Genomic DNA, 27,881 nt, shown 5'->3' on the forward strand with positions numbered 1-27,881 from the left:
AGGAATGAAATGATAGTTTTGTTTTAATCTAGGATGCCTTATATAAGCTGAAATAGAATGAAGTGAACAGAATGAAGAGAACAGTTTATATAATAACATTATAAAGAACAATAACTGAAAGACTTAAGAATTCTGATAAATTGCAAATGTAATTCCAGGTTAACTGATGATAAAGTCTGTTACCTTCTGAAAGAGAAACAATGGACTCAAGATAGGAAGTGAGAAATAATTGTTAAATTTAGCTAATGTGGAAATTTGTTTTTTTCTTGACTAGATATTGTTATAAAGTTTTTTTCTTTTCCAAAGGTCTTTGAGGTATGTGAGAAAGACAAAAGATAGAGTCCTCTCCTCCCAAAAAGGAACAAAAGATCTGAATGAATTATTGACAAGCAAGGGCAATTGTTAACATTACATATTGAATTAAGTATATATTTGAAAGAAAAGAAAAACTAATAATTTACAGTGTCATGGAGAATTTTCTCCTGGTCTATAATGTACAATTGTACAGTGTACAATTTTAATTTAATATTTGCTAAATAAGTTTTGGAAAAATAAAAAAAATCAATAGAGGGAGAATTGGCTTGCCTTGAAATATTAGAAAGGTGTTTTAATGATCCCCATGTTTTCCCCCAAAGCAAAAACTTATCTTTTTAATAATCTTCTTAGACCTTTGATATTAGGAGCTACACAGGATAAGTATTTATTGTATAGATCTTTTTGAGTATTTTCAACAATATGTATCTTCACGTAATATTATAAATTACATAAATGTCAGCTGTTAAAGCAGCAGGTTTTTTTGATTATATGTTTTTCCCGATATTTTGTCACATTCCTCTTTATAAAAGGGTACTGTGATGTAAGTCTTGTGTTTAGCTCTTTGACTTTAAAAAAATGAAGATAATGATTATAATAGAGGATAAAAACCCTGGGGAAAATTTTATCCATATGGTAGATTTTATTTAAACCCACAAGCCAATTGATAAATTTTGGTCTTTGCCTTTTGTCTATGATTCTTATTTTGTTTTATTTTATTTTTTGCTATTTTTGGAGGAAGAAAAGGAGAATGGAGAGAAAATGGAGAGAAGTTGGATTTTGCTTCTTAAGTGAAGGAAATTGGGATGTGTATGTGTGTGTTTATGTGTGTGTGTGTGTGCGCATATGTGTCTTAGATTGCAGATAGGCAATGAACTTATAATTAAATAGAAAGAAAAGAGGTATAGATTGCATTTGGAAAATTTCACAGTTTTATCTATAATCTCAAATTCTTCAACAGAAAAAATCCAGCCTTTTAGCACATACATTTTCCCAGTGGTGCCATGTGGCTATGAATCAGTAATTATCACAATTAAGAAGAATCAAAACTGTAGTTGACTCAAAGGACAGTGGAAAGATGCATAGAGTCTAAGGCTGCAGGAAATAAAGAAGATATCCACACAGATGTGGCATAAAAGGTGTCATTCAGGAAATATATGATTGCAGAAAGAGATATGCTAGTCATGTAGCAGAATGAACAGCTTGAGTGTTCCACTGTTCTTAGAAAATGTTTAAAGACCTAAAGGAAGGATCCCAGGAATTGTGAATTAGTGCAAAGAAGAATTGCATTAGTTTAAAAAGATGTGTAAATGTTGTGATATGCCTGCATTAATGAGAGTATAATGTATAGCAGTATTGCAGCATAAGGTATCTTCCAATTCTTAATAGTCTGCAACTTTGTGAAGATAAATTGATACATTATGGGCATGATGGGAAAAGTATGAAATAAGAAAAGATGGTTATATGGTCACAAATTTCTCAGTTTTTATCAGAAAAATTCCATTACTTGAACATAGATTATTTGAACATGAAGGAACATGTTCAAGTCCTACATCTTGTGTTACTGAGTGATTCAAAAGAAATTAAAAACACCTAATGCTTGTTTTCAGAAAATCTTCCATCTAGGTAGGGATTTATGGCACAAGCAAAAAAGATTTCCATCTTACAGAACCATTCATTCTTAAGAGTTTAAAGGGAATTCAGAGATCATCTAGTCATCTATAGCTGAATAAGAAATTCCTGTATAACATTTCTTTTTTTTTATTAATAGTTTTTATTTACCAGATATATGCATGGGTAATTTTACAACATTGACAATTGCCAAACCTTTTGTTCTAATTTTTCCCCTCCTCCCCCCCCCCCAAGATGGTAGGTTGACCAATACATGTTAAATATATTAAAGTATAAGTTAAATACAATATATGTATACATGTCCAAACAGTTATTTTGCTGTAGAAAAAGAATCGGACTTTGAAATAGTGTATAATTAGCCTGTGAAGGAAATCCAAAATGCAGGTGGACAAAATTAAAGGGATTGGAAATTCTATGTAGTGGTTCATAGTCGTCTCCCAGAGTTCTTTTGCTGGGTGTAGCTGGTTCAGTTCATTACTCCTCAACTGGAACTGATTTGGTTCATCTCATTGTTGAAGATGGCCACATCCATCAGAATTGATCATCATATAGTATTGTTGTTGAAGTATATAATGATCTCCTGGTCCTGCTCATTTCACTCAGCATCAGTTCCTGTAAGTCTTTCCAGGACTCTCTCAAATCATCCTGCTGGCCATTTTTTACAGAACAATAATATTCCATAATATTCATATACCACAATTTATTCAGCCAATCTCCAATTGAGGGGCATCCACTTAGTTACCAGTTTCTGGCCACTATAAAGAGGGCTGCCACAAACATTCTTCTACACTTGTATAACATTTCTGAGAAATGATCCTCTAATTGTGCTTGGAGACTTCTAGAGAGGGAACCAACAATGTCGCTTTCTTTACCTTCCAGGTAACTAATACTATTTTGGGACAGTTTTAATTTAGTTCCTTTCTGTTCCAACTTAGAAATAATTCTTCTGTGAAGTAGGAAAGGTATGTCAGTGTCCAACATTTCTCCCAGCAACAGAAACAAACCACTGGGGTTTATTTCTGTTTATCTTTCTTTAAGCCTGTGGAGACTATTGAGAATAAGAATAAGAAATTATGTTCATGTTGTTCAAGTTTGGTAATTCAGAATATATTCTGTTGCAACCATGGGATTGGTTCACATCATTTATATAAATCTCGTCAGTCTCTGTAATGATTCCCTTCTTGTAAGTAGACCTTAAGCTTCTTGAGAGCAGGGTTTCCCTTTGTGAACAAGGCCTCAATAAGCTTTTTGAGAACAGAGTCCAAATTTATATTTTTCTTTAGCATAAAACGTGGCTTATCAAATTTTATTATACTAATGGCTAGCATTAATTTATCGAAGTTTGAAAATATCTTTTGATCTTTACAATAATCCTGGGAGGTGAAGGCTATTATTATTCCAATTTTACCATTGAGGAAAATAAGTCGGGAGTGTCTGAAGCCGGATGTGACTTCAAGTCTCCCACTTTATCCACTCTACAACCTCTCTGTGGTGTTGAGGTGAATTAAATGGACACAAACTCAAAGAAAGGCTTTTAAATATACTACCGAGCCTTTCAGGTATAAGTGAACTCTCTTAATACCGGCGACAGTGAGGTCGGTTACACAGATGGGAAAACTGAGGCTCGGAAGGGTCAGGTGCACTCACTGCCCACAGTCACTCGGCTGAGAAGTTCTGGAGTCGGGATCGGAACCCCGGTTTCCCGATTTCTCCACCGCACGTAGGGAGTAACCAGCTATGCGCGTAGGGAACTTCGGGCACGATCTTCATCCCATCAGAAGCATCCCTCTGTCCTCAAATGACCCCGCCTCCAGGACCACAACAATCTCGGAACAATAAAATCACGGTCAATTCGCGCAGCTTCAGCACCAGTTTTCTCTGGGATCGGTAACCTAGATCGTGCCCTCCTGGCGAGCGCTGTCCATGGTCCTCATCCCGCCTCCTTCATCCTCTTTCCAGGCTGCAGAAGAGGCTCGAGCTCGCGGCTGGGGCCCGCTGAGGACGTGCCCAGTCTCTCTCCCGCACCTTGCCGTAAAGGGTAACGGTCTCTGCCACTACACCTGTTTTGAATCTCGGCGCGTGCCAGGGCGGGAGCCGGACAGCCAGGGGTGGGGAGGCGGTGGGGGCGGCGGTGACAGGAGAAGCGGGGAGGAGGCTGGAGGGGGATAGTCACGTGCTGGCAGCGGTCCTCGGACGATTCCATTTTCTCACCTCCCCTTGCTTTACTCTCCTCTGCCCAGCCCCCTACCCCCCACCTCTCACTCCCTCCTTCGCTCTCCTCACCTCCTTGATTCGGATGTTCATGCTCCTTCTGCGCCCCATCCCCGCCCCTTCGCGCTTTCTCTCTCCCGGACTCCGGCGCCTCTCTCCCTTCCCCTCTCACCCCCACCTCGCAGTTGGTGCGGTCCATGGCGAACACATCATGGCGATTGAGGGTAAGTAGAGGCCGCTCCCCAGGGTGGAGAGGAGGTCGGGAGACTGGGGGCGGGGTAGGGGTGAGGTGAAGTTAGCGCCGAGGATGCGACGGGGATTTGGGCGTCCCCTGAGGGCAGAGGACGGGAGAGGTGAGGCGAGGCGAGGGGGGCGGGGGTGTCCCGTCTAGGAGCGCCCCCCGCCCCGCCCCCTCTCCTCCCCCTCCCTCCCTTCCTCTTGCTCCCAGGTGCCAGTAGCTGAAGTCCGGCCAGGCTGAGGGCCGCGGGGCAGGCCGCCCCTTCCCCGAGCTGGCCTGATCCCCCGTCCGTGCTCTGCCGAGAGGCCCCAGCTGCCGGTGCAGACTTTTGCCCCGGGTGCCGCAAGGCAGAGAGAGTTCGGGAGCCCCGGTGAGGGGAGGGCACGGAGCGGGGGCTCCAGGGACCACCTGCCGCCCCCGGGCCAGGATTTTTGAAGGAATCTCCGCGAGGCGCCTCTCTCTTCCCGGCCGCACCCGCGGAGGGCAGCGAGTTGTTCCCGACTGTGGACCCCTTCCAGGGGTGCCCACTAGTGACCCGCGCCCCCAAATCCTGGGCTGTGCCCCCTTTTCCCCCGTGTGATCGTGCGTGTGTGCGTGTGTGCGTGTGTGCGTGTGTGTGTGTGTGTGTGTGACAGAGAGAGTGAGAGAGAGCGAGTGTGTGAGTGATCCATCTCCCGAGGTAGTTACTCTGGAGATTGTTCCCTACTTTTGAAAAGTCAAATGAATCCTCTCAGAGCATCCCTCTTTTGTGTGCTGACTTGCCTCATTGTTTTTTGCCATAATTAATGGTTGATGATATCAGACGTTACTTTTGTGTTCTTCAGTGAAAAATGAATGGAATGGGAATTGGCATTAAAAGGGCTTTTTTTGTTCTCCTTTCAAAGAAAATCTAGTCTGTTGAGTGAGTGTGTGTGTGTGTGTGTGTGTGTGTGTGTGTGTGTATGTGAGTGTGTATGTGTGAGTGTCTGTATGAGTGTGTGTTTGAGTGTGTGACTGTGAAAGTGTGTGAAGTGTGAGTGAATGTGAGTATGAGAGTGAGTGAATGTGTGTGTGAGTGTGTGTGTGACTGTGAGAGTGTGTGTGTGAGTGTGTGTGTGAAGTATGAGTGAATGTGTATGTGAGTGTAAGTGTGTGGAGTGTGAGTGAATGTGTGTGAGTGTGACTGTGAGAGTGTGTGTGTGAGAGTGTGTGTGTGAAGTATGAGTGAATGTGTATGTGAGTGTGAGTGTGTGGAGTGTGAGTGAATGTGTGTGAATGTGTGAGTGTGTGTGTATGTGTGAATGTGTGTGAGTGTGAGAGTGTGTGGAGTGAGTGAATGTGTATGTGAGTGTGAGAGTGTGTGGAGTGTGAGTGAATGTGTATGTGAGTGTGAGAGAGTGTGTGTGTGTGAATGTGTGAGTGTGTGTGTGTGAAGTGTGAGTGAATGTGTGAGTGTGAGTGTGTGGAGTGTGAGTGAATGTGTGTGAATGTGTGAGTGTGTGTGTGTGAGTGAGTGTATATGAGTGAGTGTGAGTATGTGTGAGTGTGTGTGAGTGTGAGAGTGTGTGAAGTGTGAGTGAATGTGTGTGAGTGAATGTGTGTGAGTGTGTGACTGTGAAAGTGTGTGAAGTGTGAGTGAATGTGAGGGTGAGAGTGTGAGTGAATGTGTGTGTGTGTGTGTGACTGTGAGAGTGTGTGTATGTGAGTGTGTGTGGAGTGTGAGTGAATGTGTGTGTATGTGTGTGTGAGTGAGTGTATATGAGTGAGAGTGTGAGTATGTGTGAGTGTGTATGAGTGTGAGAGTGTGGAGTGTGAGTGAATGTGTGTGTGTGAATGTGTGTGAGTGTGTGTATGTGTGAATGTGTGTGTGAGTGAGAGTGTGTGTGAGTGAGAGTGTGTGTGAGTGAAGGTGTGTGTGAGTGAATGTGTGTGTGTGAGTGAATGTGTGTGTGAGAGTGAGTGTGAGTGTATGTGTGAGTGTGTGTGTGAGAGTGTGTGTGTGTGTGAGAGAGAGAGAGAGAGAGAGTGAGTGTGTTTTTCTCCCCAGGAGTTCACTCTTTGAAATTGTTTCTCTATTTCTGAAAGAAGTGAAAGGAATTTTGTCAGCGTCTCCCCTTTTGAATATTGTGCCTCGGTTGGTTCTTGTTTTTGGAAGAAATGAGTGATTCTAGATTTCTGATGGGAGTATTATGTTTTTCAGTGAAAAGCTAATGCATAGATAATTGTCATCATTTAAAAAATTTTATCTCTTCAAAGAAAATCTAGCATGATTTAAAGCTTGTTTTCCTTAAACATTGAATAGAACAAGTCAAGCCAACAAGCATTTATTTATTGTCAACTAGTTGATAGTATGCACAGTTAGGAGTAAAAAAAAAAAAAGGCAAAGAAAAAGAAAAAAGAAAAGAAGGAAGGGATGAAAGAAAGAAAAAAGGCAAAAAAACCCCAAAACACCCAATCCCTGCTTTCAAGAAATTTATGGTCTAATGGGGAACACAACATGCAAACAACAAGATATATAAAGGATAAATTAGAGATAATGAGAGGGAAGAACAGAAGATGAAACTGATTTGAGAGATCAAAGGCTGTTCAACAATTCAATAAACATTCAAGTGCAAGAATAGGAGATTTTTAAAGTTCTAACTTCTCAAGAACACTGTAAAACTAAAACTTCCTGTGATTGTGTCCATGCCTGTATTTCAGTAGTATAAATCTAAATTCTAGAATCTTCCCTACAAATCAAAACTTTTTGAAAAAGATTCTTTGTAAGTACTTTGTCTTCAGAAACCAATCCAGATAGGGATGTATTAAATCAAATTTTGTATAAATTGCAATGCTAGATATAGATATATAAATGAGACAAATCTTGTCCTCAAGGAGCTTACATTATTTGGAGAAGAGACATTTCTTAACAAACAGAATGATACATATTTGAGGGAACTTAGTCTGTATCTATTCCATTGATAAAACAGGAAAGATTAGTAAAAATTAGTAAACCAGTGAGCATTGTGAGCATAATATTGCTAATTCTGTTCTCAAAATAATTTGCTACTTTTCATATTTGAAGAGTAGAATGAAAAGCAGTGTAACAGAAGTTTCCTTTTGTTTGCTCCCATGAACTTTAATAGCTGATTTATCTATTGTTTGTCTCAGTTTTCTCAACTATGGAATGGAAATAGTAACAGCTCCTGCTTTTCAGTGAGGATGTAAAACATTTAGCAAAATGTCTGGTATATAGTAGGTCTTATATAGCTTGATTTACGCTATTATTGTCATTTTCCTCCTTACATCATCATCTATGTTTAATTCTGTGATTTAATTGGGTTAGGAGGTAACTCCTGATGATTAAAAATCCTCTATTAACCAATATCTTTAACACAATATATGTGTATATACATATACACACACATACACATATATGTGGGAGTATTATATTCAAAGAGTTATGAGATATCCATGGTGATAATAATCCTAAAACTGTGTTAAGCTAGTATGGAACATGTTCCTATGTGTGTGTCCCATTAGCCCTTAAAAAAAAAACTCAAATTACAGTCAAGTAGCTAAATTTATTGATTTAGAAATCATATTCCCTGCACACCTATTCAGTGAAGTAGCCCCCTGGTCAAAAGATCAAGGGGAAGGATTAAATTATTGCCTGGGATTAATCATATACAAAATAACTCTAGAATAACAACAAAGACCTGACTAGAATTTTAAAAGTAATTGTCATTTTCCCCTGCTTCCCTAACATTTCCCACTTTCCATCCTTAGGAATATAATAGAGAAATATGGAATGAGTAGTAATATAGCCTGGTATATGTGTATACAGTTGGTTGAACAACCATATTAAAAAATATTGATTAATGGATCAATTCAACTTGAGGAAAGTTTCTCATATCATATAACAAAACTTTGATTGATTGCTTTTTGGTAGTTAGGTTCAATTCACCTTTCTTATTATTAACAGATGAACTTTTAAATTTGACTACTTGAAAAGTTCATAAATCACTGTTTTGTTTTGCCTCTACCTTTAAGCTTTGGCAAAAAGATTTTTTATGCTTGTAATTTAGATACGCATTGTGGAGACAAGCTTATAAATACTGTCACAGAATATCACAGGCAAATTATTTCATGATATCAGAATTAAGAATTGTAATTGTTTTTTTTCCTGTTCTGGAAGGAAAATAACATTTAAAAATCTTAGCACTTAGAATAAAATTTGAGCATCAGGCCAGGTGAGAATAAACCTTGATTACTAAATATTTCCTTTTTTATATACAGGAACTCAGTAAGGTATCATGAAGAGTCAGATCACTTAGGTTCTCCTTATAAAAACATAAAGTTAATTGAATTGATTTGAATAATGTTGGAAAAGATTTTAGAATATATCTAGGCTAACTTCTTACTCTGTATAAAACTTGTGGTCAATCAGCATCCCTAGATTCTTTATCATATGAATTTTCAACAAACCAATCCCCCCTATAGTTGTAGTTGTTTTTTCCCAACTAGTTGAAAAACTTTTTTAACCTTAGAAATTTTACTTTCTTTATTTTGACCCATCATCATTCTAGACATTCTAGATAAGTAGCAATCACTTGCCTATAATATTCGCAGTAAACCTGAACTAGATTAAATATAATTTGGAAATGTTTAGCCAAATAAATGAAAATACAGGAGAATACAGATAATGTTAATATGTGGGGGTTTTTATCTCAGGATGTGGCAATAGGGACCTTTTCAATTTAGTTGGGCCTGATGTTTTTCTTGAATTTAATATTACTATTTTAGACTATTGAAAGAATTTTGATTTCTGATTCTGTTATCCCAACATATTAGCTCTTCTTTCTAGTTCTGCCTTTACACAAATTTGGTAAGCATATCTTTTGTGTCTTCATTAAAGGAATGTATACGGTTGTTGAGCAACATAAGGTTAAGTACAAAGTTTTGTTATATGATACTAGAAACTTAACTTCAAGTTGAATTGATCCATTTTGAACATGGTTGTTCAATCAACTGTATTCACATATACCAGACTATATTACTACTCACCCAATATTTCTCTATTATATTCCTAAGAATATCATTTTGTTATAAGCTTTGCTGAAATCCAAGTAATGTTGTCACTTCCTAGCTGGATAATCTTGGGTGAGAGACATTTTGGTGTTATGGAAAGAATACTAACTTTAGAACAAAGGATCTTGATCCCCATCCTGGCTTTGCTGCTTTACTCTCTGGGACCTCTGACATGTCATTTAATCTCTCAGATTTTTAGTTTTTTCATTTTTTGATGAGGAATGAAGGGGGTTGGAGTATATGACTTCTAAATACCTTTTCAATTCTATATTCCATAAAATAGCATTTCCTACCAAAGTAGAAAAGGGAATAATTATAATTATTTGACTTCTCTGAACTTCAGTTTGCTCATCTGTAAGAAAAGGATTTTGAATTTAAATTTCCATTTCCTCTAAATTGATATAATGTTAAGGTGAAATTAAGACTTCTAAGAATAGAGATGTTTAATTAGAAGGTCCAGTAAAATGCTAAATACAGTAGAGTTATGTTGTTGATTTTGGAGATTTACAGCTTTACATTTTCTAGTAAGAAAAATGTCTCACTGTGTACACTGTGGTTTAACTGATCTGTGACATCATAAGACCTTTAAAATTTTTAAAAAGGGAGTTCTTATAGTTTAAAATTTACAACTTCTTAATAGCAATAGATTTCATAAATTTAAAATAGTTTGTTTTTAGAAGAACTAGATATTAAAATAAATTAGTGGATAGTGGATAATAAATGAATATAAGAAGATGTAGATAGATGAGATAACAGGTCATAGTCAAGAGAATCCAATCATAGAGACAAGAGGCCCTGACTTTAAGTCCTAGCTCTGACCCATATTTGTCTGTGTCACCCTGAAGGCTGTAAGTTACAGAGAAGGTCCTAACCTACATTATTAGAAAAAATTTCCATAGCTGAAGATTCCCTGTGTTAGTGAAATCATATATTCAGTCCTCATTTTTATTTTATTTTCTATCTTTTAATATTTTGGATAAGATTGAAATAAGGTTGAAATTGTTTTTGATCAATAGTGACTATATACAATTAAGGGCCAATGGTTTTGAATAGATTTATAAAGTTTATTTAGATTTTCTCCTGTAATCAAGCTGACAAAATTAAGGATATCAGGAGAATACTAGAGTTTTATTGGATCTGTGTTATTTTATTTTAATTGCTTGAGCTAAAGAGTAATAATAGAAGAGTGCAATTTATATTATTGTGAGAGTTACTAAGAGCCATGCACAGTCTTAAGTAGTCTTACCCCAGCATAGGAATAACAACACAACTAGTATCTTTTAAAAATTCATATTTACCTTTCATCCCATATGATTGTTGCACATACCTTTATATAAATTTATCCTCCATAGATAGTCTATCTGATATGCTGGAGGCATTTCCCTTGTTCTTTGGACATTTTAGGGATTTTTCTGCTCTGTTTGGACAGTCCATTCATTTGTCCTTACATGCTAGTTCTTCTCCTTGGATTTGATGTGTTTTTGTTTGTTTGTTTGTTTGTTTTTTACTATACTTTTTGTACACAAATCACTGATAATATATTGTGATTTACTTACTTTCCATCCCTTTGTCTTCTCATTTGCATGTTAATCTATGATTTTAATTCTTTTGAGCTGTCTTAAAATTTGCAATCATTTAGCATCAATAGGAAAATATCCCTGTAATATACTCTACATATACTACAATAGGATTATTTTTCATGGATGTAGCTTCATATATTTTCTCTTAAGCTTGTGATATTTTGGCAATATTATTGATAATTTTGTAAAACTGAAATTCACTGTTATTGGAGATCTTTGAACTTTTCATCAGAATAACTACAGAATTGCTTAAAATAGTAAACTTTCATTAATCGGAGTCCAGTTCAATGAAAATTTTCATTGAAAATGAAAGTGAATTTTTTTTTCTTGGATTCTACTTTTAGGAGAAAAAAAATGATGGGTACTAACTGTTATTCAGAAAAAAAAATTAAGAACACTATAAGCTTCCAGGAGCCCAGGACATTCTGAGATCAATACAAAGTCTGCTCAGTTACTTCTACCCCTTCACATCTCCACTATTCTAAAATGAGAACTCGTGTTCACAACAATGTCTCTGAATGAATCATTTAATGATCCAGAATTATTAAAAAAAATTGTAATAGAGTGACAATCAGAAAAAATAGTTCTTTGTGGAAGACCACAAACATGAGTAGAACAACAGGACAGACAAAACACGCTTTCCAATTGTGGTTTTGATTTAATTACAGTTTTCAGAAAAAAGGGAGGAGGGAAAGAGGTATTGCTAGCATGCTTACTTGGGATGAAGATGAGGATGGATGGTCTCCATTCTCAGTGGATGGATGGTTATAAAGTTTTGTGGTATATATCCTCCCAGCAAGGTTCCTAGACAGTGATTGTTTTGCTTTTATTTTTGTACTGTCACTGCTCACTAAAGTGGTTGGTACATAATAAGTGCTTAAATGATTTTCATGTAATCAAGTATTGAGTGTCTTTTACTTGTACAGGAACAGTACCAATGTGCTTGAGCAAACTTTAATTAACTAGGACATTAAGCACCCTTCCCCCAGCCCCATTTTTTAAAATATTCGAGTTAGTCAGAATTTTACTAAATAATAACTTACATTTTCACTTTTAAGGTTTACAAAGCTATTTCCTTAAAACAGTCTTGTCATCTAGGTGGTATAGCGCTTTGTGTTCATTGCATTAAGTCCTGGAACATTCCTGAACTTTCTAAAGCTGAGCTTTAACAAATAGGTTACTCTGTTTACATCTATCCAATGCAATAAACATTTTAAGCACCTACACTGTATCAGGCACTGTGCTAAGTTCTGGAGATATAATTATTAAGTCCTTACTATCCAGTCCTTTTGGAGCAGTGAAATCCAGGAGAGCAGCCAAATGGGAAATGATATAGCTGCAGGTTCAGTATTAGAGTCACTCAAAAAAATAGAGGGGTGTATGATGGGCACAAGTAGGCTCTAACATTAACAATGAAGAAAAGAAATTTAAAGTATGTCATCAGAAAAATGGACTGGAGAAGGAAAGTGGGTCAGTCACAGGTAGTGTGGAATAACAGATGAATAGTTGTAAACATGCAATGGATTGTGATTGATAGCTATGACAAAATAATCTAGTGGAAGGTCCTCAACATATTAGGTGGATCCCTTGTGGAGAGTTTATAGATGGACATGGACAAGAGCAGAATGAGAAAATATGGTTGGGTTTTGACCTGTACTGTTCTGAGATCACAGAGCCATTTAAATATGAGAGGATTATCCTTTATAAATAATATAATAGTGTAAGTAAATAAAAGAAATCTTAGTACCAAAATGTCAGAATGGGAGCCTAAAAAGAAAGAGATAAATAGCAATAAAATTTGATGGCATAAGGAGTTGTACTTAACCTGTTGGAATAACTAAGGAAAATATGTTAAATATTGAGATATTCAATAGTGGAAGAATATATATATATATATATATATATATATATATATACATATATATATATATATGTGTGTGTGTGTGTGTGTGTGTGTGTGTGTGTGTGTGTGTGTATAATGCATATATACACATACATACATGTGTTTCCTTGTATGCAACAAGTTAACTCTCAACACAATGCAGTAATATAGTAAACATTTATTAAGCACCAACTATGTGTCAGGTATTCTGTTAAGCCCTGGGGATACAACAAAGAAAAAAGATAGTCCTTGTCCTCAAGAATTTTAGTCTAATGAAGGAAGATCACATTCAAAAGGAAGCTGAAAAAAGGTTGGGGAGAAAATACTGTTATGGAGGAATGATAGTGGAGTTGAATAGAAGCAGTGAATAGTTTTCTGGGCTGCTCAGCCATTTTTAAATGGGGGCTTTAGGAGTAATTTTTCTCTGCTCTCTAGGCCTCTAATCAGAAGACTTCCAGAATTGGTACCTGTGGTCAATGGAGAAAACTTTGGAATAAGAATCAAGTTACAAGAAAGTGTACATTTGAAATTCTAAGTTGTGAACCAGGAGGATTTCCCTGTGTTTCATAATTTTGGAGATAAATTTTAGAAGTAGCTATGCCAAAGATATTGATTATTAACTAGCTGTTGATTTAACGGCTATTCATATTTTAAAAGATATTATTTTGAAGGTGTTTTCTTCAGCACAAATGAAATGGCTCCTGATTCAAGACAAAGCTCAAGTTGAAAAGAAATTAAAGTTTAAAAGAATTGAACAGGATTTATAATTTGTTTAACCTAAGTTATAGCACCAGAATGAAGATTCTAGTGAATATACTAATGAAAAAGAAAGTCATAACAGTTAAGAAACTACTAGTTTGCTTATTTAAATAAATCAATCTATTAATTTAGTTTAGATTTTTGAGAGTCTAACTTAATTGAAGAGAGGCACATTATTAGATAACTTTGGCTGTGGAAATGGCTTACTCCCTGAATTACATTAAAATACTTACTGCATTTCTATACCAGTTCTGGAAAATTATAGCAATTTATATTTTGTTTCTATACAAGTTTTCCTGAGGGACAAAAGAGTGACATTGACTAAAATTGTCAGTTTCATTCTGTTTCTGCTCCTCTCAGTACTGCTGAAAAGGATTATTACAGGAGAAGTAGAGTTAATGCAATCTCTGCAAAGCCCTTGTTGAGAAATAGTTTTCATTTTAAATAACTTAAGGTTCAGCATAATATATGAATGTTTTAGTCATTTCTGTCAAAATTGTAAACTTTATAAAAATGGAAAATAATAATTATATGCTTAAGATCCAGATCCTGTACTGTTCTGAGATCACAGATTCATTTAAATATGATAGTATTATCCCTCCCCTCCCTCCCTCCCTCCTTCCTTTCCTCTTTCCCTCCCTTCCTTCCTTTCTTCTTTCCTTCCTTCATCTTTCAGCTTTCTCATCTGTAAAATGATTAGATTGGATTAAATTATCTCTAAAATACCTTTTGGAGGTAGAATTATATGAATCAGTGGCTCCCAGTCTTCATTTCTTTGTTCACATTTACATTTTTAGATGTAGAATGAATATATCTTTAGTTGTAAACATCATTTTAGCGAAAAAATTAAAAATTAAAAATGTAAAGGACAATAGCAAAAGTTTTGCCCTTCTTTCCCTTTTTTCTAGTTATGTTGGTAACAAGAGGGAAGGAGAAAGGAAGAGATAGGAATACTGTTATTGGTAGTTCAGATATTAATTGAGTCAAGGAAGCCATAAGCTCAGGCTATATAGGCTGTATGGGTTCAACCCAGGGAGAGAATGTTCTCAAAGACTAGGGATAAATTCTTTTTTTCACTCATTGAATTATTGTGCTCAATATTATTATTATAATATTATGAAATATTATGCTCAATAATAATAATAATGCTCCCTCACTGGAGTTCCAGGAAAAATGACTTAATTTAAGTTTGGCTCATATATTAAGGTTTTTTCAAGAGGGATGAATAAGATTCCTTTTAGAAAGATATTAGTGTACTAGACTCAAAGTTTTCTCTCCCAGGATTACTGTTCAGTCATCTGTGTTCAAGGAAAGAACACAAAGCAGAAGAGTTGAAATTCAGTTTTAGGCTCACTTAGACTGCACATGTTCTCACCTCCAATATATTAGCAGTTTTCATAGCTGCTGGTGAGAGGAAGTTCCCAAGTATGTTGGGTGGAATTTCCTGAGGAGAACTTAAGGGAGGATATAAAAATTAAATCAAATTGAATGAGTTGAGATTAACATTATAGGGAGGATGACTCCATTGATGAGATCACAGATTAATTTCTGATTTTGAATATGTTTAAAATTCTCTACTTGGGTTCCAAATTCAACTTTATAAATATAGAATAGGGAGAATCATGACTGGAAAAGAGTTCCTGTGAAAAAGGTATGGAAATTTTAGTGAATTGAAAATTGAAAATGCATCAGTATCATAACCTGGCACCCTAAAAAGCTAATGCTGTCTTAGGTTGTATTGAAAAACCAGTATCCAGAATAATAGAGGTTCTATTACACTGTGTTAAGCCAGATATGAAATATAACATGAAAAGTACAATTTAGAATAAAATACAGACAAGGTCTAACATATCTAGAAGACTAGGATAGTGAGGTACAGAAAAAATCAAGGATATTATGTAAGAGATTTTTTTTTTTTGGTCATATATGGATGATATTGCCTCTGAGGTTCTTTTTAACTATTAGATTTCCTGATTCTTTGAAGTTAATAGACTGTTAGGATTACTAAGTGAGAACTGAGGTTGTCTGGATAGTGACGAGGTGAGAATTCAGGTTGGACAATTACAAGGTGAGAACTCAGGTTGACTTAATAGAAGGAGCAATCCCATTGGCTGGGGTGGTTCTTCCCAGAAGCCCTTGCATTATCCCACGCCCATTCTCTGGGAGAATAAAAGAGAGGACTCTCAGAGAAAGAAGAAGACTCTGAATTGCATCAGGCTTGACGGGGCTCTCTGCAGGAAGGGAAGTCACTTCTAAGGACAAGAGTTAACAGCAACTGCCTGGAGACAACGGTTCATTACAGGAAGAAGAATCTGGGAAGAGATCTGCTGTGTCTTCTACTCAAATCTCTCCGACAGATTCTTCTTCCTGTAACGAACCGTTGTCTCCAGGCAGTTGCTGTTAACTCTTGTCCAAAGAAGTGACTTCCCTTCCTGCAGAGAGCTCCGTCAAGCCTGATGCAATTCAGAGTCTTTTTCTTGTATCCTGGCTCTGAATCTCCTCCAGCTCTTATCCTTCTCCAGGCCGATCTGCTCTCTGCGCCCAGTGCTGTCTCTTTTTATCCTCCCAGAGAATGGGCGTGGGATAATGCAAGGGCTTCTGGGAAGAACCACCCCAGCCAATGAGCTTGCCCCCTCTATCAAGTCAACCTGAGTTCTCACCTTGTAATTGTCCAGAAAACCTGAATTCTCACCTTGTCACCATCCAGACAACCTCAGTTCTCACTTAGTAATCCTAACAATAGACCAAAAAAGTAGGCAAAGTCCCAAACCTGCTAAATAATGAAGAGAAAATCACATAGCATTTTAATTTCTTTTTTAATGTCAATAACAATTTTCAAATCAATGCTTCCTTTAAAAATTTTTAAATCATTCCTAATCAATTTGTTAATCATTCCATTTAATAATATGAATTACTCCTGAACTGTACATATATTTTCTAATTTGCTTTTATTATCATTGACAGTTTAGTTTATTGATTAATGTTGAAATTTTGGAGAAATAAATTCTTGTTAGATATATTCCAATGTGTATTTTTTAGATCTAGAATTTCTACAGTGTCTTACAGTGATTAGTAGGTGCCAACTATCCCAAAATCAGATCATAACAATTTAATGATATGTTTTTATTATTTTACGTTTCTGATTGATGTTCAGGAATTGCATTTACATTTAGTAAGTAGGTAGTCTCTCTTTGAAGTTTTGAAAACTAATGGAGTGACACCCCACTAAAAAGAGATAATCATTCTTATTGTAACTAATTCTCATGATAGGCAGCTTGGCATTGTGGATAGAGAACTGGACTGGGAGTCAGGAAGACCTGGATTCAAGTGCTGCTCTGTGACCTTGGGCAAAATCAGTTTCACCTTTTGGTATACTAGGGACCTTTTCTAATACTTAATACTTATACAACTTAGAGTCACAAAGAAGGTTTGCTCTACATTGATAGAGGAAGCTCCTTATTGTTTCTTATACCAATCCAATATTATATGCTGTGAATTTAATTTCATATGCATATAGTAAAATTTTATTCATTCAGATTACATTCTATCAGAATTTAAATTACTTAAAAAGATATCTTTTTTTTTTTTGCTCTCATACTGAGTACTCATATTGAGTACTAATAAGGTTTGTTTATTTCATTGCAAGAGTTCTTTCTTAATGGATGAGATTAATTAGCATATGTCCTGAACTCTTCACTGACCTTCAGTCCTTTTTTTTTTAAATAATAGCTTTTTATTTTCAAAATACATGCAAAGATAATTTTCAACATTCATCTTTGCAAAACCTTGTGTTCCAAATTTTTTCTCCTTCTTTCCCCCCCAGCCTTCCCCTAAGACAACTAATCCAATATACGTTAAATATGTACAATTCTTCTATACTTATTTCCACAATTATTATGTTGCACAAGAAAATAAGATCAAAAAGGAAAAAAATTAGAAAGAAAAGAAGGAACAAGTAAACAACAAAAAATGTGAAAATACTATGTTGTGATCCACATTCAGTTCCCATAATTATTCCTTTTTCTGGATGCAGATGGCTCTCTCCATCACAAGTGTATTGGAATTTTGACTTCCAGTCTTATATCTCTTAACTATTTTTGAGAGATCTTTAACTGGATGCCCAATAGATATTTTAAATCTACCTTGACCCAAACTGAACTCATTATTTTTTCCCCATGGTCCTTCTCCCCTTTAAAACTTTCCTCTTGTTGAGGGCAGCAGCTTTCCCCCAGGCTCACAACCTATGTATCATCATATCATCCTTGATTCCTCATTATCTCTCTTTACCACCAGTCCTTCCTCCATACCCAATCTGTTGCCAAGGCCTTTCAATTTCATTTTTGCAAAAGATCTTGAATACACTCCATTCTCTTTTCTGATACCTAACTGCTGCCACCTAAAAGATGTCAAGCCCTTATCATCTCACACTCAGACTGTTTCAGTAGTCTGCTGGTGGATCTGTTTCCTCACTCCAATCTATCTCTGTTCAGCTGCCAAAGTAATTTTCCTAAGGCACAATTCTGACCATGTCATCTCACCTATTTGATAAATTCTAGTAGTTCTGTGTCACCTTCAGTATCAAACACAAAATTGCCTGTAGTTCAAAGCTCTTCATATCCTAACTTCTTCTACCTCTTCAGTCCTCTTCAACCTTATTCCTATCACATACTTTTTGATTCAGTGATACTGACCTTCTTTCTTTCTACGAACAAAACATCCCATATCTCTGCTTCAGACATTTTCTTTGCCTATCTCACTATATGTGGAATGCTCTCCTTCCTAATCTCTACCTACTGGCTTCTCTGCCTTCCTTTAGGTCTCTACTAAAACTCCATCTTACAAAGAAAAACTTTCCTAACCCTTGTACCTTCTAATGCCTTCTCTCTCAATTATTTCCTATTTATCCTGTATACAGATTGTTTGTGCGTGTTATTCTCTCTTCATAAGATTGTGAGCTTCATGAAAGCAGGTGCTTTCTTTTGCTTCTTTTTGTATTCTTAGTGTTTAGAGCAGTGCCTTAACACTTTAATAAGCTTTAATATATCTGTATTGTTTATTTCAAAGTACCAATGTTAGTTTCAGTTTCTACTGTGGTTGTATTATAAAAACTCACATTTGTGCGTATGTAAGTTGGAAGTATAGTGATATAAGTGAGTATAGTATGTTATAAATCACTTCCCTCATAATAATCTTTCAAGGTAAACCAAGCACTGTTTTCCCTATAAAACAGTGAAGGAAGTTGAGGTATAATGTAGTAGTCATGAATATCTAGATTAAAATTCCATTTCAATCACTTAATACATGTGTGATCCTGGACAAGACTATTTAATTTTCTTTTCCTTAGTTTTGCTCATCTGTAAAATGAATTGGGTATTCTAAAGTTACTTGGAACTCTTAATTTAATGACTCTATGATATTTAGTGACTTACCTAATGTCTCACAGTTTGTGTTACAATTGGGAAAAAAGTCCTGCTTTTCTCTTTTTTCATTATTATTTCCCCTGTACTATATTTACTAATTTCATCTTTGCCCAAATTTATTAATTATCTTTTCTACTTCAGGACCTCACATAGCACTCTATACATATCATTCAATTCAACAGTTAAGTGTTGTACTGAATCCTAGTTGCATTTAGAGCAAGGATGCTGAGTGAGGCAAAGGATGGACTGGATAAGATGTGTCTTATCCTGGATCTTATAGTACAGTAAATAGGTAAGACAAACAATATTCCAGTGGAGAAACATGAAACTTGAACATTAATTTCAAAGCTGATTTATATTTTTATACTAGGAGTATGAATAATATAAACAAAGGAATGGAATCAAGAAAGCAAAGTAAAGAGCCTGTGCTCCAATGATAGAAAATGGAGAGGAATAGTAGGAAATAAAAGTGAATATTGGCAAGATGGTGTTAGGTTGTAAAGGGGCCTGCTTTTATGTTGTTATTCCATTGTTTCAGTCATTTCTCATTCTTAGTGACTTCATTTGGGGTTTTCTTGTCAAAGATACAGGAATGTTTTTTTATTATTATAGCTTTTTATTGACAGAACATTTGCATGGGTAATTTTTCTTATTTATTTATTTATATTAATTTTATAATTATAACTTTTTTTTTTGACAGTACATATACATGGGTAATTTTTTATAACATTATCCCTTGCACTCATTTCTGTTCCGAATTTTCCCCTCCTTCCCTCCACCTCCTCCCCTAGGTGGCAGGCAGTCCCATACATGTTAAATATGTTATAGCATATCCTAGATACAATATATGTGTACATATTTATAGAGTTCTCTTGTTGCAGAAGAAAAATCAGATTTAGAAAGGTAAAAATAACTTGAGAAGAAAAACAAAAATGCAAGCAGTTCACACTGGTTTCCCAGTTTTTTTTTTTTGTTTGTTTTGTTTTTTTTTTTGCTGGGTGTAGCTGGTTCTGTTCATCACTGATCAATTGGAACTGATTTGGTTCATCTCATTGCTGAAGATAGCCACTTCCATCAGAATTGATCCAGGATTGTTGTTGAAGTGTATAATGATATCATGGTTCTGCTCATTTCACTCAGCATCAGTTGATGTCAGTCTCTAAGCCTCTTGATACAGGAATGTTTTTGCCATTTCATTTGCCTGCTTATTTTACAGCAGAGGGAACTAGGCATCAAGGAATGTGTCTAAAGTCACATAGCTTGTAAATATCTGAGGCCAATTTGAACATGGGTCTTCTTCCTCCTTCCAAGACTGCTTGGTACTCTATCTACTGTTTCATCTAGGCTACCCATTGACATTATTTATTTATGCTCTATTTTGTTTTATAGTGATTTGTGAATGTCTCATTTTCTCTTACTAGACTGTAAAAAGGACCTTATTTATTTATTTCTAAAGTAAATTAAATTCTTATACATATATAAATAAATAATTTAAAACATATTTCTATATTTGTTATGTTGTGGAAAAATGAGAACAACAAAAAAATAACCATGAGAAAGAAAAAAGCAAACAAAAGATTTCTATAGTTCTCTTTCTGGACGTGGATTGGTATTTTCCATCACAACTCTATTGGAATTGTCTGGGAAGTACCCTGTTGCTGAGAGGAGCTAAGTCTATCATAGTTAATCATCACATAATCTTGCTGTTACTGTATACAATTTTCTCTTTGGTTCTCACTTCACATAATATCATTTAATATGTCTTTCCAGGCTTTCCTGAAATCAGCTTGCTTATTATTTCTTATAGAACAATAATATTCCATTACATTTATATACATAACTTTTTCATCCATTTTTCAATTGATGGGCATCCACTCAGTTTCGAATTCCTTGCCACTACAGAAAGAATTGTGACAAAGTTCATGTGGGCCCTTTTTTCTCTAATTTGATTTCTTTGGGATACAGATCCACTAGTGATACTGCTAGATCAAAGGGTAACCAGAGTTTGATAGTCTTTGGGACATAATTCCAAATTGCTTTTCAGAGTGGCTGGATCAGTTCACAACTCCACAAACAATGCATTTATCAGGGACTTAAAAAAAAAACACCAAACACTTTGTTGCAGTGCTGAACATAATATTCTATGTATAGCAAATGCTTAATAAATGTTTTATTTTAAATTTGTACATGATATATGTTTATACTGTGCCTAAATATAGGTTTTAAAAATAAATAATAAACATTTCCTTTCTAATTATTTAACCATTTGCTCAGCTAACTTAAAAAATATAAATGACTTAAGGTAAGATTAAGTCTAGTCCTTGTGTAACTAAACACATAGGCACTAGTTAGGTTTTCATTTTAGTATCATAGATTTAGATATGAAACAGATTTTAAATGTCATCTAATCCAATCCCTTTCCATTCTACATTTTATGGATGAGGAAAGTTACACCCAGAGAGGTTAAGTGACTGTAGTGACTTACTTGCCCAAAATTACAGGAAAAAAGGAAACATAGGATTTGAATTCAGTACCTTTTAAATCCCAGATATAGGGCATTTTATGATGTGCGAGATATTTACAAAGTATTTAATTTACATTAAATTCTATAGTTTAAATGCTGGTATGGTTCATAGTTTAGTTAGTATGTAGACTAAATCTACTTTAGTGCTAGAAATATCTTTAAAATTTTTAGATTGTTTATCATAGTAACTTACATATTGTGATTATCCTTTCATATTGTTCTTGTAACTATTTCTCTTTGTTGCAATAATGTGATTAATGTACCACTTGTTTTTTAAGCAAAAAATATATAATGGTAAAATGTGAAATAATTCTCAGCAGGATTATAAGATACCATGCACATACAGAATACTTAAAAACTTTGATTAGTTTGTATTTATGAAAACAGTCAGTAAACAGTCTCTCATCTAAAATATCATCATGGAGATTAATTCTGTTTTGATACTCAACATAGAAGGCTCAGATTTTTCCAGCTAATTTGGTGGTTGCCCTTTGTTTTTGAAAAGGACCAAAATGACATCACTATGTTAGAAATGAGTTATAGTGTATCTGACTGTGGCTGATCAGACCAATAAATACTCGGAATTCTCTGCCACAGGTCAGACACAAATAGTACATGTGAACATTTGGGGATAGCTTCTCTAATTTTGAGTATTTCACATTTCCTTTGGACTAATTCAATTCTGCTTTGTTCATGGAGCACAGCACCTTCTCTGCTGAGGGCATGCCATGCTGGATGGTCCTGTGCTAATGTCTGCCAAATCATATAATCTATTCTAGAGTTCTTAAGAGATGCCTTGAGAGTGTTCTTATATCACTTTTTCTGACAATCCTGTGAGTTCTTCCCCTGTATGAAATATCCATAAAATAATTTTTTTTGACAAGCAAATATTTGGTGTTTGAACAATGTGGCCAGCCCAATGGAGTTGTGCTCTTTATAGTAGAGTTGGAGGGCTTGGGGAGTTCAAGGATATCTCCATTGTCCATCTTTATAAAAGTAAAGGGAATAATAGATTGTCCTGTGACAATTACAGGGGGTTGTCTCTCTTAGTCATCGCTAGCAAAATTCTTTTCAGAATCCTCCTAGGTAGGCTGGTCCTACACCTAGAAAAAGGTCATCTACCTAAGAGCCAGTGTAGATTCAGAAGGGGCTGGGGGACAGTCAATATGTTGTTTACTGTCCCACAACTCCAGGAAAAATTCCAGGAGCAGAACAGAAGTCTGTATACAACATTTATAGATCTGACCAAGGCCTTTGATACTGTCAGTCATGAGGGCTTATGGAAAATTAAAATTTGGTTGCCTAGAGAAGTTCATCAGTTTCATGATGGCATGCTTACCCAGGTTCCAGACAGTGAACAATGGTCTTGAGCTTTCCCAGTCACAAAAGGAATGAAACAAGACTGTGCTTGTTCCTATGCTTTTTATCATGACGTTTTCAGCCATGTTATCAAATGAATGGTGAAGTTCTGATTGATGTGGATATAAGTTCACTTACCTTGGCAGTATACTTTCCAGAGATATCCACATTAATAATGAGATTGACCCATGCATTTCCAGAGCTAGCTCAGTATTTGAGAGGTTTTGAAGGAAAGTGTGGAGAGGAAAGATATTAGACTGCCACCCAAACTGTAGGTCTACAGAGCAATTGTGTTGACCTCATTGTTGTATGCTTGTGAAACCTGGACAATGGACCAGCCCCATGCCAGAAAACTGAATCGCTTCCATTTGAATTGTCTTAGGAAGATTCTGAAGATCACCTGGAAAGATAAGATACCAGCTAATTTAATTTCCTAACAATGACTCTGTCTGGTCTCCTATATACACCACCTCGGGTGATTCTTCTCCTGTTTCCTTCCTTTTTGTGTACTGTATACATTTGAATAGTCTTAATTTTTTGTCTATCCCTGTAAATTATGGATATCTAATTAATACATTTGGTTAATATGGTTTAAAGAAAAAGTCAAGGGTACATTTTAAAATTATCTTCTCTCTTTTAAACTTAAACGTTTAAACTTTAGTGTGTGACAGTCAAACTAAGATGACAATATTTCCCATCTTTTCTGATACTTTTTGAACAGGTGGAGAACGGACCTGTGGAGTACATGAGCTTATTTGTATTAGAAAAGGTAAGCAAAGAACAGTGGTAATGCTTAAATAATAAATATTTTGTTTTGTGTTATACTTTATAGCAAGGTAATAAATTATTTGGAGACATAACAATCTATATTTTTATAATGATATTTTTTAAAATATAAAATTAATTATATATTAAAGTATCATTTCAATGATTTTGCTTATGCTTATGGAACATGTTTCTAATAGTCTGGTTTGGTAAAGAGACAAAGAATGTAGGGTTTGATTTCAATTCCTTTCTAATATCTGGACTGAAGTGTTTATTTACTTTCCCTTGATTTAGTACTATTCACCATATCTGTCCTATTTTGGGTCCTACCTTATCTTTTTTTGGAAGCATCTGAACTTATAGTAAATACACATAAATACCATGTGATATAAGCAGGCCAATTGTTATTAAGATCCATTTTTGTAGTTGAGAAAATGAAAACCGATGCTGACTTACCTAAATTCATACAATTATAAATGACAGAAACCAGGACTCAAAGCCAGTCATCTGACTCCAAGTTCAGAGTTATTTTCTACTACATCAACTTGCCTCTTCTGTTCTATTACTCTTTCCCACCAGAAATCTGAGGTGTTCATTAAAATTCAAATTGGGAACATATCCAAAGACCACAACATCCTTTGAACATCAACAACTGGCTATGCATACTTCCTGTCAGCTGGGTGGCTTATCAAGGTGACCCCAGGACAGGTAAACCACTTGTTAGATAGTAGGCAAGGAATAAGGTACATTTGAAATAGGAGGAAAAGCTGAATGAGTCTCTCATTTCCAAATATTCTCATGTGGGGTGGGTGAAAAAGAATGGACTGGGGAATCTCCCAAAATATACTTCAAGGGAAACAGGTACAAAAATCACTCTTATGTATTCTTTACTTTTCTTGCTTATTTCTAGACATACTGTTTATCCTTTTAGCAGATACCCACTATAGTGGGTATACTTTACTAGCATTTTGTGAATTCGTTCAATGAACGAACAAATAATTAAATCTAATTTTTTCTTGGTGCCTGAAAATAAGACTTATAAGCACAACTAAGGTACACAACATATTAGCATTTAAGTGACTACTTAATGCTCAGTACAGTGGATACAAAGACTCAGTCTGCATATTCCCTCCCAGCCCACTCCAAACACCTTGACATCTCTAGTAGCTCACATTCTACACATGCAAGTCAGTATAAAATATATGCAAAATCTGTCAGGAAAGATCTCATATAGGAATACTGAATCTGAGTCTGGAAGGAATCAAGGGACATTAAGAGGTAATGAGAAAAGAGATCTTTTCAGGCATGGAGGATAGTTTATGTGAAGGCATGGATATAAGATGTGGGGTATAAGTGGTGTTTGTGAAAAACAGCAAGAAGATCAGTCTCGATCTGGATCACAGAGTATGTAAAAGAGATTACTTAGGTAACTTGGAAAAGATAAGCTGAAACCAAATTGTTCAGAGCTTTAAATGCCAAACAGAAGAGTTTGCATTTTATCCTAAAGACATCAGGGAGCACTGGTGCTTTTTGAGCAGGGATTGTTATTATGACACTTAGGCTGACAATGGTTTTATGCAGTTCTGTATATTTTGCTTTTAATTAATTTTTTAAAATACTTAGAAAATGATTCCAGTTTATCAGATGAATTATATTTATAATCAAAAGCATAATTTATTTGGACAAAATGATATCTGTAATTACTTTGTTTTCTTTGTGTTAATGTTAATCATAATGGTCTAGGTTCTAGTTTTAACAATATGAGAAATATAGAGAAATTCATTCCTATTTTAGGCATATCATGGCAAAGTATTTGGTAGTGAGTATTCCAAATGTAGTAGGCGGCAAATCTAAGAATCCCCTCATGCTTAGGAGGGGTCTTCAGCCTACAAGCACTTATGTTTCTTTCTAGATCTTATCATTTGCATCATCAAGAGACAAATTTGATGGAAAGGACTGATTCCAGGACTTTAGAGTGGAAGCTCTTTGGTATCTCTGTTGTAGAATGATATGGTAAAAAGGAGAACTGAATTTGGAGTCAAGGTACCTGGGTGAAAATCCGGGCTCTGCTACTTTTTACCCAAGTCATTCTGGGCAAATTATTTCTCTGGGCATCAAGTTCCTCATCTGAAAAGTCAAAGGCTTGCATTAGATATTTTCCTATCTCTACATTTATGATACAGGAACCCTTAATCTGCTTTTTGGCTCTGAATAGGCAATTCTGTGATCCTAGTGCAAGGATAGATTTCTGCTGTCCTACTTTTAGAGGATGTGTAGTTTTATCCTGTGGGATGGTAATAAAAGAATCAGCTGTGTTCAATGGTAAATAGAAAACTAGTAACATTTCCTAAACTTCGGCCAATATGTATTGTTGTTTTACTATACTTATACATTTTAGAAAAAGAATGAAGTTACAGTACTCTTCACAGTTTGCCAATATCCCTCTTTTGCATTCTTTTTGTGTTTAATACATTTTTTTTACTTTACATTTTTTCATGTGTACTATCTTTAACAATTATGATTTTAAATATATTTACATAGTTGTATTCCTGACAAGATGTGTGTAATTGTATATATTTGAATTGCATATTGATAGGAAAATTGTGATGAATTCTTTGTAAAGTGAAAACTTTTTCATCATTATAGTTTTATTAAATTAATTTTTTATTATTATTAAATTTTATAAGGTTTATCCTGTGAATTTCTATATTTTTTTTTAAAAGTGGGGTTGCTTTTTACACATTATTTCCTATAACAAAAATCATTCAAAAGCTAATTAGCCATCTTTAAGAGTATTGTAGAAAGAATCCCTACAGGAGGTGGGAGGTTAAGCTAAATGAGCTATGATGTTATGATTCTGTTTATGGAACACTTAGCACAGTGCCCAACATATAGTAGATGCTTAAATATAACAAGCATTTGCTTGTTCTAGTCTAAATACATTCAGAAAGCATTATTAACATTGCTTTAACATAATCACATTTTTTAGCCACAGCAACTCACAAAGACCATAAACCAAAATGTTGATATAATAATACCTATAATAATACCATTTATTTAGCATTTCAGTTTGCAGAGTGCTTTACAAGTATTTGTAGGTGTTGTTGTTATTCCATTCTATAAATGAGGAAATGAGACAGTCAAAAATTAAGTGACTTGTCCAAGATTACTGTTTATGCATCCAGATTTAAATACAGGTGTCTCTGATTTCAAATCTAGCATTCTATCTGTCACACTGTCTCTGTACAGAGTCAAAGATCTAAAAGGCCACCCTGGAGGTCCATCATAGTCCATCCCCACGGTGTTAAACTCATATAGAAAGTGATCTTCCAGCTGTATATTGACTTTAAGAAAATCACAAATCAATATTTGTTGTATTTTTATTTATTTATTTATTTTTGTTAAACATTTTCTAGTGACATTTTTATCTGGTTCAGGGTATCAAAGGGCCAGGCACCTCTGGTCTAACTCGTATTTCAAAAAGAAGTCCCTTCTACATTGTTTAGCTTATTCATTTATTTTGCCAGTCAGGGAGTTATAGAATTCTAGATTGCTTTATAAATAATAACAGTTTTATAGTAGACCACATCTTAAAACTCTTACCGTTAACTGACATACAGGGAATACATGTTCTTATTTATTTCCTTGATTACCAAAAACCTAACACATATTTGAATCAATAAAGCAAAAGTTGCTTTAAAGAATTTTCTGCTTAGAGTCCATATCACAAAGGAATTCTGTATAGAGAAGATGTCCTTTAGGTTTTACTCTTTGCAGATCACATCTGATTTACTGATTATATCAAGCTTCAGAAAGAAAGATTGACCCAAAAAACCACCAGGAAAATGCAATTCAAAAAATACCTGTTGTTCAAATTATTACATGTAACTATATGGCCAATCTCCTGAGTTAAAGCTATAAATACATGTTATCTAGGACAAGCATTTCAAATGGAAAGTAAACTGACCCTAGTGTTTTCTTTTTAAAAATTGCTCATTTATCCATTTATTTTTACAAGCTTTTATTTTCTCCTCTCACTATCTCTTCCTCATAGAAGAGGGGTAGGGAACTTTTTTTTTCCTGTCAGGGCCATTTGGATATTTATAACATCATTTTTGGGCCATACAAAATGATCAACTTAAAGAACTCA

At 35.2% G+C, this 27,881-nt stretch overlaps 1 protein-coding gene across 6 annotated transcripts in view; it reads left to right on the top strand.

Annotated features, from left to right (window-relative positions):
* The first annotated feature begins 4,133 nt into the window (after window positions 1–4,133).
* Window positions 4,134–27,881, top strand: part of SYT14 (synaptotagmin 14) — a 258,761-nt gene continuing 235,013 nt past the window's right edge. Inside the window, exons 1-3 of one of the 6 annotated variants that reach the window (XM_074270190.1) lie at window positions 4,363–4,379; window positions 23,688–23,735; window positions 24,311–24,439. Coding sequence is in view for 2 of the 6 variants with exons in the window: in XM_074270186.1 (XP_074126287.1) it covers window positions 4,241–4,379; window positions 23,688–23,735 (187 nt within the window). In the remaining 4 variants the exon portion in view is untranslated. Of the gene's footprint in view, window positions 4,380–21,804; window positions 24,440–27,881 lie in introns of those variants that run through there. The other 5 variants (XM_074270186.1, XM_074270187.1, XM_074270189.1 and 2 more) reach the window with 5 other exon arrangements.

This window comes from Sminthopsis crassicaudata, chromosome 5 (assembly GCF_048593235.1).
Source record: "Sminthopsis crassicaudata isolate SCR6 chromosome 5, ASM4859323v1, whole genome shotgun sequence".
Lineage (NCBI taxonomy): Eukaryota > Metazoa > Chordata > Mammalia > Dasyuromorphia > Dasyuridae > Sminthopsis > Sminthopsis crassicaudata.